This window comes from Bufo bufo, chromosome 4 (genome assembly GCF_905171765.1).
Source record: "Bufo bufo chromosome 4, aBufBuf1.1, whole genome shotgun sequence".
NCBI lineage: Eukaryota > Metazoa > Chordata > Amphibia > Anura > Bufonidae > Bufo > Bufo bufo.
In genome coordinates, this window is record NC_053392.1 from 581,572,613 (window position 1) to 581,587,128 (window position 14,516).

Consider the following 14,516-nt stretch of genomic DNA (forward strand, 5'->3'; position numbering starts at 1 on the left):
GATTGTAGACTTGTTTGTTGCTATGTAATGTATGATTTAATTTTTTTTTTTACATGAACCCTCTGGGGAATATGTTAGTGCTATATAAATAAATATTATTGCATGGGTGAGGGTGCAGTGTTTCTGCATAGCGTAAGAACCGAGGAGGAAAACAAATGGCAGGCAAACACAGGGAAGGCAGAAAATAAAAAAAAGTATGGATTAGGGTCTTGGCACAATGAGGCAGTGGGAAACAAACTGTAAGAAGCATTAGGCCTCAGAGAACCCCTTAAGAAGAACTTCAACAAGTTCTGTATTAGAGATCCAATAGCGTGTTTTAAAATTGTTAGTACTTCTTGCAATACATCTCATGTTCTTTGTGATATTCTCAAATCATGTTCTTTCAATGGCTACCTGAAGATGAGAAATGCTGGTCTAAACTAACAGATCTTTACATATAACTCACCAGAGTCTATATTTCACGAGTATATAAGGCTACAGCTTTGGTCAGCTTTTACTAGAAATGTCATTTCTCAGAGTTCAACTTTGAACAAAATCTATGCCTACGCAGTTTCTAAAAATGTCAGACTTCTTTTTTCCAATAAGTGCAAAAAAAAAAAACACAAAAAAACAAAGGCCAAATTGTCCTCAGTGGTCTCCCTATCGTCATCCACTCTGCGGCTGGATTTAGTCATCTTTGGTGGTTCTGAACTCTGGCATGCTCCAGACCCTGCGAGTGGGCTCCACTTCCCGCTCCACATCCTCAGAGATGGTCTTAATGTCACTCATGAATGGGTAGATCCTGGCCCGGGACTTGAAGGTGGTGAGGGACAAGCTCATAGCCCTCTTTGTGTTCCACTGCCTTGCAAGTTTCTTTGCATCCTCTTCTTCTTTTATCTTCTCAGAAGCTTCTTGAAGAACCGCCCGGAAGAGACGTGGAACCTCCTGCACCTCTGGTTCATACTCTGCAACCATTTGTCGAAATCTGGAAAAAAAAAAAATAGGCATCATTGGGTCCATTAGGAAATTCTAGGTCTTTCTGGAGGAACCTAAAATTTGTCTACATTTCCCCTCAAATCTCATCACCAGTCTAGATGTCATGTGTGAACTGAGAAATGACCAAAGTTCACACCCACATGTATTCGGCACGAATACACACGGAACAGTGTCACACTTTTCACTCTATTTTCAATTACTCTAGCTCCCTTTCTTCCATGGATTGTTTTGTTGTGTTTTATTTATTTTTTTATTTACCTCATTTACAGTTTTCTCTTATCCCCCATGCTTGGAATCCTACTTCCTGGTTTGTCATGTATCCGCTGTCCCATCATGCCTTAGGGCAGTGAGATGTGACCTGACATCAACAGATCATGTGACGCTAACCACACCCCTTCTTACCAATGACACTTGCGCGTCCTACAATACAAGGCTCCAATGCAGGACGTAACCTACAGCATCTGGATATTAAACATTTTCCACAGGGCGCAATGGCCAGCTAATAAGTTTAGAATAAGTCAGCTTTGATAAATTATGGTATTTGGGGAAAGAGATATCACAGTAATATCTGTCGGGCGGGATACATTTATATTAGTGGTAGTGACGGCTGCTTCGCAGAATTTTACAAAAAAAAATTGTCATGAAGTGCCTTACTTTGTGCGATATCTTGCGCAGCCCATAATGATGTTATCAAGCCGTCCGGTGTGATGATGTCATACGTCACCGCACACAGGATTTTGAGCGAGATCTTCAATCAAGATGGTGGCAGCAGGCTCTTCGCGCTCAAACAGATGAGGTAAGTATGATTTTTTTTATTTATTTTTTACCGCCATTCAGGGAAAATCAATTCGCTACCACAAAGCACAAGGAAATTCGGCTTCGCAGCGAATCGTTGAACTTCGATTTGCTCAATACTGATTAGTGGCACAACCCTTTTAAGTTCAGTGCATGAATTATCTGCAATAAACTCCTAAGGAACTCTTAACCTTCCTCGTATTAAGACATTGTGGACAATTGTAGGCTTCCAACTTTGTGGGAACAGTTTGGAGAAGGCCCTTTCCTGTTCCAGCATGACTGCACCACAGTGCACAAAGCAAGGTCCATAAAGGAACGGTTACATACTTACATAGTTAATACGGTTGAAAAAAGACATACGTCCATCTAGTTCAACCAAGGGTTAGGTGGGGATGCGAATCCCAAAAGGAAGTGAGACTCAAATTTCTAGTTTTCATAAGCATTAATGTTTTTTACTTTTAAGAATTCGTCTAAACCCTTTTTGAAACTGTCCACTGTCTATTCCACAGATTCACAGTTCTTACAGTAAAGAAGCTTTGACGCTGCTGGAGACTAAACTTTTTCCTCTCCAATCGGAGGCAGTGCCCCCTTGTCTTTTGAGCGCATTTTACATGGAAGAGCTTTTCACTATTTTTTGTATGGCCCATTTGTATAGGTTAATCATGTCCCCCCGTAGACGTCTCTTCTCAAGATAAATTCAATTCTTTTAATCTTTCTTCATAACTAAGATCAGTCAGTTTAGTCGCTCTCCTCTGTACTATTTCCAGCAGCAGGGAATTCTTTCTATGTAGTGGTGCCCAGAACTGAACTGCATATTTCAGATGAAGCCGCACCAACGCTTTGTAAAGTGGTAATATTACATCCCTGCCCCGCGAGTCCATGCCTCATTTAATGCATAACAATAACCTGGTGGCCCAAATCTTTCTGTATAAGTGACTATCCCAGTGTTACATCACCTAGTGCAGTGGTCGGCAAGCCGCGGCTCGCGAGCCACATGCGGCTCTTTATACACTTTAATGCGGCTCTTCTGCAGGGCTCCAGATGCCATTTGCGACTGGACCCGCCGCCGCAGCTCTGCTCAATACAGCGGCGGGCACAGGAGATGATCGTTCTCAGCAGCGCAGGAGGAGTCTCTCCCTCCCCCCTGTGCTGCTGTCCCCGCCGCTGCCAATAAGAAGAGAGACAGGAGGAGGAGGGGAGGGGCTGTGGCCACTGCGCCACCAATGAAGAAAACTGACCTGTAATACAAATACAGGAGGCGGGTGCTGGAATCAAATAGCCGGCACCCGACCTCTGTGACAGGGAGCTGCGATCAGCTGCAGTTGAGTTAACTCTTCAGGTGCGGTACCTGAGGGGTTAACTGCCGCTGATCGCAGCTCCCTGTCACAGAGGTCGGGTGCCGGCTATTTGATTCCAGCACCCGCCTCCTGTATTTGTATAAGAAACGTTGGTGGCACAGTGCGCCCCCCCCCCCCCCCAGTATAATAAACGTTGGTGGCACAGTGCGCCCCCCCCAGTATAATAAACGTTGGTGGCACAGTGCCCCCCCCCCAGTATAATAAACGTTGGTGGCACAGTGCCCCCCCCCCAGTATAATAAACGTTGGTGGCACAGTGCCCCCCCCCCCAGTATAATAAACGTTGGTGGCACAGTGCGCCCCCCCCAGTATAATAAACGTTGGTGGCTCAGTGGGAAGTGCCAATGAGGGTTAAAAATAATAAAAGAAAATTAACTCACCTCCTCCAGTTGATCAGGTAGCTGCCGGTCTCCTGTTCTTACTTCTTTCTAGTTTCTTCAGGACCTGTGGTGACGTCACTGAGCTCATCACATGGCCCATTACCATGGTGATGGATCATGTGATGAGCACAGTGATGTCACCACAGGTCCTGCGTCCTGAAGAAACTAGAAAGAAGTAAGAACAGGAGACGATCAATTGGAGGAGGTGAGTTAATTATTTTTTTATTTTTTAACCCTCATTGGCACTGCCCACTGCGCCACCAATGTTTATTATATTGAGGGGGGGCGCACTGCGCCACCAATGTTTATTATATTGAGGGGGGGCGCACTGCGCTACCAATGTTTATTATATTGGGGTGATGGGGGGGCGCACTGCGCCACCAATGTTTATTATATTGAGGGGGGGCGCACTGCGCCACCAATGTTTATTATACTGGGGTGTTGGGGGGGCGCACTGCGCCACCAATGTTTATTATATTGGGGTGATGGGGGGGTGCACTGCGCCACCAATGTTTATTATATTGAGGGGGGGCGCACTGCGCCACCAATGTTTATTATATTGAGGGGGGCGCACTGCGCCACCAATGTTTATTATATTGAGGGGGGGCGCACTGCGCCACCAATGTTTATTATATTGAGGGGGGGCGCACTGCGCCACCAATGTTTATTATATTGAGGGGGGGCGCACTGCGCCACCAATGTTTATTATATTGAGGGGGGGCGCACTGCGCCACCAATGTTTATTATATTGGGGTGATGGGGGGGCGCACTGCGCCACCAATGTTTTTTATATTGGGGTGATGGGGGGGCGCACTGCGCCACCAATGTTTATTATATTGACCTTCTACTATGCATTCTGTATTCAGAATGCTATTATTTTCCCTTATAACCATGTTATAAGGGAAAATAATACAGTGAATAGACTTTCATCCTAGGAACCATGCGTGAAAATCGCACTTGCTTGCGATTTTCACACAGCCCCATTAACTTCTATGGGGCCTGCATTGCGCGAAAAACGCACAACAGAGCATGCTGCGATTTTCACGCAACGCACAAGTGATGTGTGAAAATCACCGCTCATGTGCACAGCCCCATAGAAGTGAATGGGTCCGGATTTAGTGCGGGTGCATTCCAGTATTTTGAATGCCGGATCCAGCACTAATACATTCCTATGGGGAAAAATGCCGGAGCCGGCATTCAGGCAAATCTTCATTTTTTTTCGCCGGAGATAAAACCGTAGCATGCTACGGTTTTATCTTTTGCCTGATCAGTCAAAATGACTGAACTGAAGACATCCTGATGCATCCTGAACGGATTACTCTCCATTCAGAATGCATGGGGATAAAACTGATCAGTTATTTTCCAGTATAGAGCCCCTGTGACGGAACTCAGTGCCGGAAATGAAAAACGCTAATGTGAAAGTACTTTAAAATATTAAGTTTAAATCCCCCCTTTCCCAATTTTACATATAAAATATATAAACAATAAATAAATAAACATATTACATAGCCTTTTTAGTCACCTTGTCACCCCAAAAAATAGCATAGGACTGTTCTATTATGGGCCGAATGTTTCATAAAATGCGAAATGCACGCAGCTTTTTTTGGTGTTTTTTTTTTTTTGCACGGTATTGAGTATCACAATACTTTTTTATGGTGACGAAAGCGAATCAAAATTTTGGTTTCAAAACAACCCTACGCCGATCTGATCGGCGTAGCGTTGTCACGATACCAAAATTTTGATTCAGTTTCGATTTGGCGACTAAAAATTTGATTTGGCTCCTAAATTTTTCAGTTCAGGAGCCAATGGCTACTAGGAATTTTTTTTAGTCTGGAGCACTGTTCTGTGTGCCGGGCGCCCGCTCCCCTCCCTCCTCTCGGGGGCGGCAGCCTGCGGCTGTCCTGCCTACATGTGTGCTGTGCGGCGCTCAGGCCAAAGGAGGCGTCACTGACTGTCAGTGGGGCCGCGGCGGAGGGAGGCGAGGAGGCGGAGCTGCTCTGTCTGCTATCGCCTGTAAAAGCTGCCCCTCCAGGCTGGCAGCAGAAGAACACAGTCACAGAGTAACACTGAGGCACGACTTGTTGGAACTTGGCCGACCCTGCTGGACTCTAGTCTGGACTCTGGAGAAGACACCTTAAGGCAGAGCCAGCTGAGATTGGAGCCAGGACCAGACCGACCCCACTCCAGCCAGACCCCAGTGATATATCAGGTACCGACTCCAACATTGTCCCTCATCATGTCACCCCCCCGATGGTGCAGACTCCAACATTGTCCCCCATTAGGGAGCATAATGGATGGGGGCTGACGGCTGTCATGGGGGGCATGATGGCTGACATGGGAGTAATGATGGATGGGTGCTGACGGCTGACATGGGCATGATGGATGGGGTGCTGACATGGGGGGCTGACGGCTGACATAAGGTCATGATGGCTGACATGGGGGGCATGATGGATGGGGGCTGACGTCTGACATGGACATGATGGATGGAGTGCTGACATGGGGTGCTGACGGCTGACATGGGGTGCTGACGGCTGACATAGGGGCATGACGGCTGACATGGGGGGCATGATGGATGGGGGCTGACAGCTGACATGGGCATGATGGATGGGGTGCTGACGGCTGACATGGGGGGCATGATGGCTGACATGGGGGGCTTATGGCTGACATGGGGGGTAATGATGGATGGGGGCTGACATGGGCATGATGGGGTGCTGATGGCTGACATGGGCATGATAGATGGGGTGCTGACGGCTGACATGGGCATGATGGATGGGGTGCTGACATGGGGGGCTGACGGCTGACATAAGGTCATGATGGCTGACATGGGGGACATGATGGATGGGGGCTGACATGGACATGATGGATGGAGTGCTGACATGGGGGGCTGATGGCTGACGGCTGACATGGGGTGCTGACGGCTGACATAGGGGCATGACGGCTGACATGGGGGGCATGATGGATGGGGGCTGACAGCTGACATGGGCATGATGGATGGGGTGCTGACGGCTGACATGGGGGGCATGATGGCTGACATGGGGGGCTGATGGCTGACATGGGGGGTAATGATGGATGGGGGCTGACATGGGCATGATGGGGTGCTGACGGCTGACATGGGCATGATGGATGGGGTGCTGACGGCTGACATGGGCATGATGGATGGGGTGCTGACATGGGGGGCTGATGGCTGACATAGGGGCATGACGGCTGACATGGGGGCATAATGGATGGGGGCTGACGGCTGACATGGGCATGATGGATGGGGTGCTGACGGCTGATATGGGGGGCTGATCTGAGGTATGATTAACATTGGGGGTCTGATTGGTGGTCTGACCTGAGGTATAATGGAAAATATTGTTTCTTATTATACTCCTCTAAAACCTATGTGCATCTTATAGGGCGAAAAGTACAGTCCTCAAACCAGATTGAAGCAGAGCGAAGATATCAGGACCACACAGAGGAGAAGCCAGCTGCTGCAGACAGAACCAGGACCAGGTGAGCTGCGGGCGGGGCGGGGGGAGGGGGGGTCACCGAGATGTAGCTTCGCTTGTGTTGCCAAAAAATCCTTGCACAGGCTCTGGTCACGTCCACGTGACAGGGCCGGTGCAAAGAGTCCCACAGTACCCGACCTATGTGGATACTTGCATGCACAATATTCTCAATAAAAACTTATTGAAACTAAAAACAGTGTACCATCCTATGTATTTTCGGTTTTAAAAATGTGGCTCTCAAAATAAATTTCAATCGTGGTTTTGGCGAGATCTGGCTCAGTTGAAAAAAAAGGTTGCCCACCACTGACCTAGTACATATGAAGAGATTATTACTACCAAGATGCATAACTTTACATTTATCTACATTGAACCTCATTTGCCAAGTTGATGCCCAATCACTCAGAGTGTTCAAGTCAGCTTGTAGTTTATGGACATCTTCCATAGACTGTACAGTTCTACACAGCTTAGTGTCATCTGCAAAAATAGATATGGTGCTATGAATCCCCCTCCTCAATATCATTAATAAATAAATTAAATAATAAAGGGCCCAGCACTGAACCTTGGGGTACACCACTTATAACCTGGGACCATTCTGAATAGGAATCATTGACCACAACGCTGGACACGGTCCTTCAGCCAGTTTTCAATCCAATTACAGACTATACTTTCCAAGCCTATAGACCTTACTTTACCTATTAAGCATCTTCGAGGAACAGTATCAAAAGCCTTTGCAAAATCCAGAAACGCTACATGCACAGCCGCCCCTCTGCCCAGGCTACTACTGACCTCCTCATAAAAACAAATCAGGTTAGTCTGCCAACTTCTGTCCATGCTGGTTACAACTTATAATATTATTTACAGTCACATACTCCTGTATATAGTCCCCTAAGAGTCCTTTAAACATTTTTCCCACAACAGAAGTTAAACTAACTGGTCTATAATTACCTGTCGAGGACCTTGATCCTTATTTGAATATGGGCACCACGTTTGCCTTGTGCCAATCACTTGGCACTGAACCAGTACCTAGAGAATCTTTAAAAAAAAATTATAAACAGGGGCACAGCAATGACTGAACTGAGCTCTTTAAGCACTCTTGAGTGTAATCCATCTGGACCCGGAGCATTGTTCACATTTACCCTATTTAACTTCTCTTGGACCATATCTACAGTTAGCCAATTGAGTATATCACTGGAGGTACTGACAGCCCCAGCACCACAGATATCAGCTCCTTTCTCTTCTTTTGTATATACAGAGCTAAAAATTTTTTTAGTAACTCTGCCTTTTCCTTATCTTCAGTGACTACCTCCCCTTTACCATTATTGAGTGGACCTACCTGCTCAGACCTAGGTTTTTTAGCATTTATATATTTCAAGAAGAACCTGACTGCCCTGACCTCAACCCTATCCAACAGCTTTGGGATTATCTAGAATGGAGATTGTGAGCCAGGCCGTCTCCTCCAACATCAGTGTCTGACCTCACAAATGCTCTTCTGGGTGAATGGGCAAAAATTCCCACAGACACTCTCCAAAATCTTGTAGAAAGCCTTCCCAGAAGAGTGGAAGATATTTTAGCTGCAAAGGGAACCAACTTCATATTAATGCCTATAGATTTGGAATGGGAGGTCAGAAAGCTCCTGTAGAGCCATATAGTGTAAATTTTGCATGTAAGAAGAGAACAAAGGGAATACTGTTCTTCATATGAATATTGGATTCTATTTCAAAGGCCTATCAAGATAGACACAAAAGATATGTAAATAGAACTACTAGATAGATAGATAGATAGATAGATAGATAGATGGACAGTGGTAAGGTCCTTTTAGTGAGAGGGGCCCAGCCCTGATTGGTAGCAGGTCCAGTCATGTAAGGCAGTGGTGCGGTAGCAGGTCCAGTCATGTAAGGCAGTGGTGCTGTAGCAGGTCCACTTATGTAAGGCAGTGGTGCGATAGCAGGTTCAGTCATGTAAGGCAGTGGTGCGGTAGCAGGTTCAGTCATGTAAGGCAGTGGTGCGGTAGCAGGTTCAGTCATGTAAGGCAGTGGTGCGGTAGCAGGTTCAGTCATGTAAGGCAGTGGTGCGGTAGCAGGTTCAGTCATGTAAGGCAGTGGTGCGGTAGCAGGTCCACTTATGTAAGGCAGTGGTGCGGTAGCAGGTTCAGTCATGTAAGGCAGTGGTGCGGTAGCAGGTTCAGTCATTTAAGGCAGTGGTGCGGTAGCAGGTTCAGTCATGTAAGGCAGTGGTGCGGTAGCAGGTTCAGTCATAGTGCGGTAGCAGGTCCAGTCATGTAAGGCAGTGGTGCGGTAGCAGGTCCAGTCATGTAAGGCAGTGGTGCGGTAGCAGGTTCAGTCATGTAAGGCAGTGGTGCGGTAGCAGGTCCACTTATGTAAGTCAGTGGTGCGGTAGCAGGTCCACTTATGTAAGGCAGTGGTGCGGTAGCAGGTCCACTTATGTAAGGCAGTGGTGCGGTAGCAGCTTCAGTCATGTAAGGCAGTGGTGCGGTAGCAGGTTCAGTCATGTAAGGGAGTGGTGCGGTAGCAGGTTCAGTCATGTAAGGCAGTGGTGCGGTAGCAGGTTCAGTCATGTAAGGCAGTGGTGCGGTAGCAGGTTCAGTCATGTAAGGCAGTGGTGCGGTAGCAGGTTCAGTCATGTAAGGCAGTGGTGCGGTAGCAGGTTCAGTCATGTAAGGCAGTGGTGCGGTAGCAGGTCCACTTATGTAAGGCAGTGGTGCGGTAGCAGGTTCAGTCATGTAAGGCAGTGGTGCGGTAGCAGGTTCAGTCATGTAAGGCAGTGGTGCGGTAGCAGGTCCACTTATGTAAGGCAGTGGTGCGGTAGCAGGTTCAGTCATGTAAGGCAGTGGTGCGGTAGCAGGTTCAGTCATGTAAGGCAGTGGTGCGGTAGCAGGTTCAGTCATGTAAGGCAGTGGTGCGGTAGGTTCAGTCATGGTGCGGTAGCAGGTCCAGTCATGTAATGCAGTGGTGCGGTAGCAGGTCCAGTCATGTAAGGCAGTGGTGCGGTAGCAGGTTCAGTCATGTAAGGCAGTGGTGCGGTAGCAGGTCCACTTATGTAAGGCAGTGGTGCGGTAGCAGGTCCACTTATGTAAGGCAGTGGTGCGGTAGCAGGTTCAGTCATGTAAGGCAGTGGTGCGGTAGCAGGTTCAGTCATGTAAGGCAGTGGTGCGGTAGCAGGTCCACTTATGTAAGGCAGTGGTGCGGTAGCAGGTCCACTTATGTAAGGCAGTGGTGCGGTAGCAGGTCCACTTATGTAAGGCAGTGGTGCGGTAGCAGGTTCAGTCATGTAAGGGAGTGGTGCGGTAGCAGGTTCAGTCATGTAAGGCAGTGGTGCGGTAGCAGGTTCAGTCATGTAAGGCAGTGGTGCGGTAGCAGGTCCACTTATGTAAGGCAGTGGTGCGGTAGCAGTTTCAGTCATGTAAGGCAGTGGTGCGGTAGCAGGTTCAGTCATGTAAGGCAGTGGTGCGGTAGCAGGTTCAGTCATGTAAGGCAGTGGTGCGGTAGCAGGTCCACTTATGTAAGGCAGTGGTGCGGTAGCAGGTCCAGTCATGTAAGGCAGTGGTGCGGTAGCAGGTCCAGTCATGTAAGGCAGTGGTGCGGTAGCAGGTCCAGTCATGTAAGGCAGTGGTGCGGTAGCAGGTCCACTTATGTAAGGCAGTGGTGCGGTAGCAGGTCCACTTATGTAAGGCAGTGGTGCGGTAGCAGGTTCAGTCATGTAAGGCAGTGGTGCGGTAGCAGGTTCAGTCATGTAAGGCAGTGGTGCGGTAGCAGGTTCAGTCATGTAAGGCAGTGGTGCGGTAGCAGGTCCACTTATGTAAGGCAGTGGTGCGGTAGCAGGTCCACTTATGTAAGGCAGTGGTGCGGTAGCAGGTTCAGTCATGTAAGGCAGTGGTGCGGTGGCAGGTCCACTTATGTAAGGCAGTGGTGCGGTAGCAGGTCCACTTATGTAAGGCAGTGGTGTGGTATCAGGTTCAGTCATATAAGCGCAGCGCTGAAGCAGCTCCTCTGTACCCCCAACAGCAATGTTCCTGCTTAGTGGCACTTTAAGAATTATCTACTTTAGGTTAGACATTTTTGTATGAATTTATGCATTTATTATTGCATTTTTATTGGGCGAGCAGCGGTTATCAGTAGATCCTGTTCATTGTATCCAGACTAAACCTTTTTCTGGATTAGCAGGATACGGCTCCTCGCATTTACTATGATGAATATAAATTAAAGTCTTTATTCCCAGGATGTTACTGGCAAAAATTTAATCACGTCTTCCTGGTTGTCATGGCAACGCTGGCAAATTATAAACCACAATTGTGACTTGACGATTTGCAAGACAGAAGATCCTTGAATCAAAGATTGTTTACTAGATATAAATAGCTTTTGTATTACTAAGACAGCCATTATAATACTGGGAGAGGGGGTCCCATTTATATCTAAAATACATTAAAGGGGAACTCCTATCATTTACAAGATGTGCCATAAATGTCTCCCAACTCAGGGACCTGCACCCGTTTCCAGATTGGGAGTCCCCTGTCCCACAGCAATGGAGAGGTGGTCCTGCATACTCTTCATTTCTATGAGTAAGTTCTGAAAGCAGCTGAGCCAGCCTCCCTCCTGCCGCTCAAAAATTAAAAAAATATTCTACATTTTTCAAACCAGCCCATGAATCTGAATTATTTTTTTAATTGCATGTAATTAAAAAAAATTAGTATAGCCCCTAAGTTATTCAATAAAATCTATCTGCTGTTTGTTCTTTTCCCTATTTCTCCGTCCACCTCAAGTGACATTGCTGAGGTGGTCACACATGCTCAGTTTCTTCTTCCAACTGCCACCAGCTGTATCTACTGTTAGAAGCTGTGACAGTTGCAAGGAGAGAGCAGAAAGAACACCCCCCGAGCTGTCATAAGGAGAGAGCTGCAGCTGAAGGGAAACCCCTCTAAGCTGTGATAGGTAGAGAGCTGCAGCAGAAAGGTCACACTTCCTTAGCTGTGATAAGGAGAGAGAACAGAAAGGACACTCACCCCTGAGCTGTGATAGGGAGAGAGCTACAGCAGTACAGTGTTTGTGTCAGGGTCAAGTGTCAGGGTCAGGTGTCACACTGGCATTATTTTGATACTTGACTATGATGTCTGACCATGTCCTAAAATGAACACTGTACCCTTGAACTGTGGCAGGGAGAAAGCTGCAGCAGAAAGGACATGCGCACTGAGCTGTGACAGGGAAAGAGCTGCAGCAGAAAGGACATAATCTCTGAGCTGTGACAGGGAGAGATCTACAGCAGAAAGGATACAACCCTTGTGCTGTGACAGGGAGAGAGCTGCCGTAGAAAGGGCAAGCCCCCTGAGCTGTGATAGGGAGAGAGCTGCCTTATAAAGGACAAGCCCCCTGAGCTGTGATAGGGAGAGAGCTGCAGCAGAAAGGACAAGCCCCCTGAGCTGTGATAGGGAGAGAGCTGCCTTATAAAGGACAAGCCCCCTGAGCTGTGATAGGGAGAGAGCTGCTGTAGAAAGGACAAGCCCCCTGAGCTGTGATAGGGAGAGAGCTGCAGCAGAAAGGACAAGCCCCCTGAGCTGTGATAGGGAGAGAGCTGCTGTAGAAAGGACAAGCCCCCTGAGCTGTGATAGGGAGAGAGCTGCAGCAGAAAGGACAAGCCCCCTGAGCTGTGATAGGGAGAGAGCTGCTGTAGAAAGGACAAGCCCCCTGAGCTGTGATAGGGAGAGGACTGCAGCAGAAAGGAAACACACCCCTGACCTATGATAGGGGGAGAGCTACTGCAGAAAGGACAAAGCCATTGGATCCATCAAGTGCCATTGGATCCATCATATGACTGATCCGGAGCAGAGGCATGGCAGCCATTATGAAATGAAGCCATGACGTATACGGACATAGCCTATATTACAATAGCGTCTAGCAGTTGCTGAGAGTCCTTACCGGAGGATGACTGGGCCGCAGTACGACGGATGGATTGTGCTACATGAGTCCTCCAGCTGTAGCCTCTCCACCGGGCTGATGTCATAGCTGTGCTTGGGGTAACTGACCAGCCAGCTGTAGTCCACCCCCGTCTTAATCTTCCTATATTCGTTCTCCTTCTCTCGCTGCTGCTTCTCGGCCTGTTTCATCTGCCAGCTCAGCTCCATCATTAAGGTCTCCACCACCATGTCTGCCGGATTCCTCTGGGAAAGTCTTAAATTGGGCTCATTCCACCTGAACCAGGACGTCAGTGCCATACCTCACCAGACGTCAATCTGGAAACAAGAAATGGATCAACTTTGTCATCAGTTCTTTAAATTTATTCTGCATAAATAGATAGCAGCTATATTCATATGTATTTATACAGAATCCATTGACTTCAATCTGAGCCCTCACCCCACCCCCGCTCCATGTGGTTCATGTGAGCTGAAAAAGTTATTGTTTATAAAGGATTTAAAGGCTATGAACACCTTAGGGGGCATTTTTTTTATGATTGCATTTTACTCATTTTGGGCTAAAAATACTTTTTTCAATTGGTCTTTCTAAAAATATTCATCTGTTCTGTCACAAAGGGTTATGCTACCTACTTTCACACCTGCGTTAGGTGCGGATCCGTCTGGTATCTGCACAGACGGATCCGCACCTATAATGCAAACGCTTGTATCCATTCAGAACGGATCCGTTTGCATTACCATGATAATTTGTTCATGATAATGCAAACGGATCCGTTTTGACTTACACTGAAAGTCAATGGGAGGCGGATCCGTTTTCAATTGCACCATATTGTGTCAGTGAAAACGGATCCGTCCCTATTGACTTACATTGTAAGTCAGGACGAATGCGTTTGGCTCTGCATCATCAGGTGGACATCAAAACGCTGCAAGCAGCGTTTTGGTATCCGCCTCCAGAGCGGAACGGAGGCAAACTGATGCATTCTGAACGGATCCTTATCCATTCAGAATGCATTGGGGCTAAACTTATCCGTTTTGGGCGGCTTGTGAGAGCTCTGAAACGGATCTCACAAGCAGACCCAGAAACGCCAGTTTTGAAAGTAGCCTTAACTGTATGTCTAGCTGTGTGAATGGTACTTTCACTTTGTTCCGATCATGTAATAAACCTTATCTCTAAATTACTAAAAGGTCATAAACATTTATTTAAGCCATATCTTTATCACTAAGATAAGAATTGAGCAATAAGGAGTGTTTAGAAGGCCAGAGATAAAGAGCTGTCAGCTGAGAATATCAAGGTTGTACAGAGAAAGGGGCTAAATTTTTTTTAATAAAGACCAATTGAAAAAATTATTTTAGCTCAAAATTAGTACAATGCAATAATAAATAAATAAAAATGCCCCCAAAGGTGTACATAGACTTTAAATATTGATGACCTGTCCTCAGAATAGGTCACTATCATCTAATTGGTGATCGCCGACAAGTCAGTAGAGTAGGTTTTTACATCCTCTTCCTCGGCCTGTGATGCCATGTCTATTGGTCATATGGCCTTTGTGCAGTTCAGTCCTATTCCATTGAATGGGATTAAAGGGGTTATCCAAGACCTA

At 47.1% G+C, this 14,516-nt stretch overlaps 1 protein-coding gene across 1 annotated transcript; it reads right to left on the reverse strand.

Moving 5' to 3' along the window:
- Positions 1 to 666: 666 nt before the first annotated feature.
- On the reverse strand, positions 667 to 13,218 carry RD3 (RD3 regulator of GUCY2D). The gene is made up of 2 exons (XM_040430391.1): positions 12,923 to 13,218; positions 667 to 964 (listed from the first exon to the last, which is right to left on the reverse strand). The coding sequence occupies exons 1-2, from the start codon at positions 13,216 to 13,218 to the stop codon at positions 667 to 669; spliced, it is 594 nt and encodes a 197-aa protein (XP_040286325.1).
- Positions 13,219 to 14,516: the final 1,298 nt, after the last annotated feature.

Excerpts from the sequence above, each read along its gene's own strand:
- RD3 (XM_040430391.1), bottom strand. The coding sequence starts at position 13,218 with ATGGCACTGACGTCCTGGTTCAGGTGGAATGAGCCCAATTTAAGACTT. Across the intron at positions 965-12,922 it reads TGCGGCCCAGTCATCCTCCG|ATTTCGACAAATGGTTGCAG; the intron begins GTAAGGACTCTC and ends TTTTTTTTCCAG.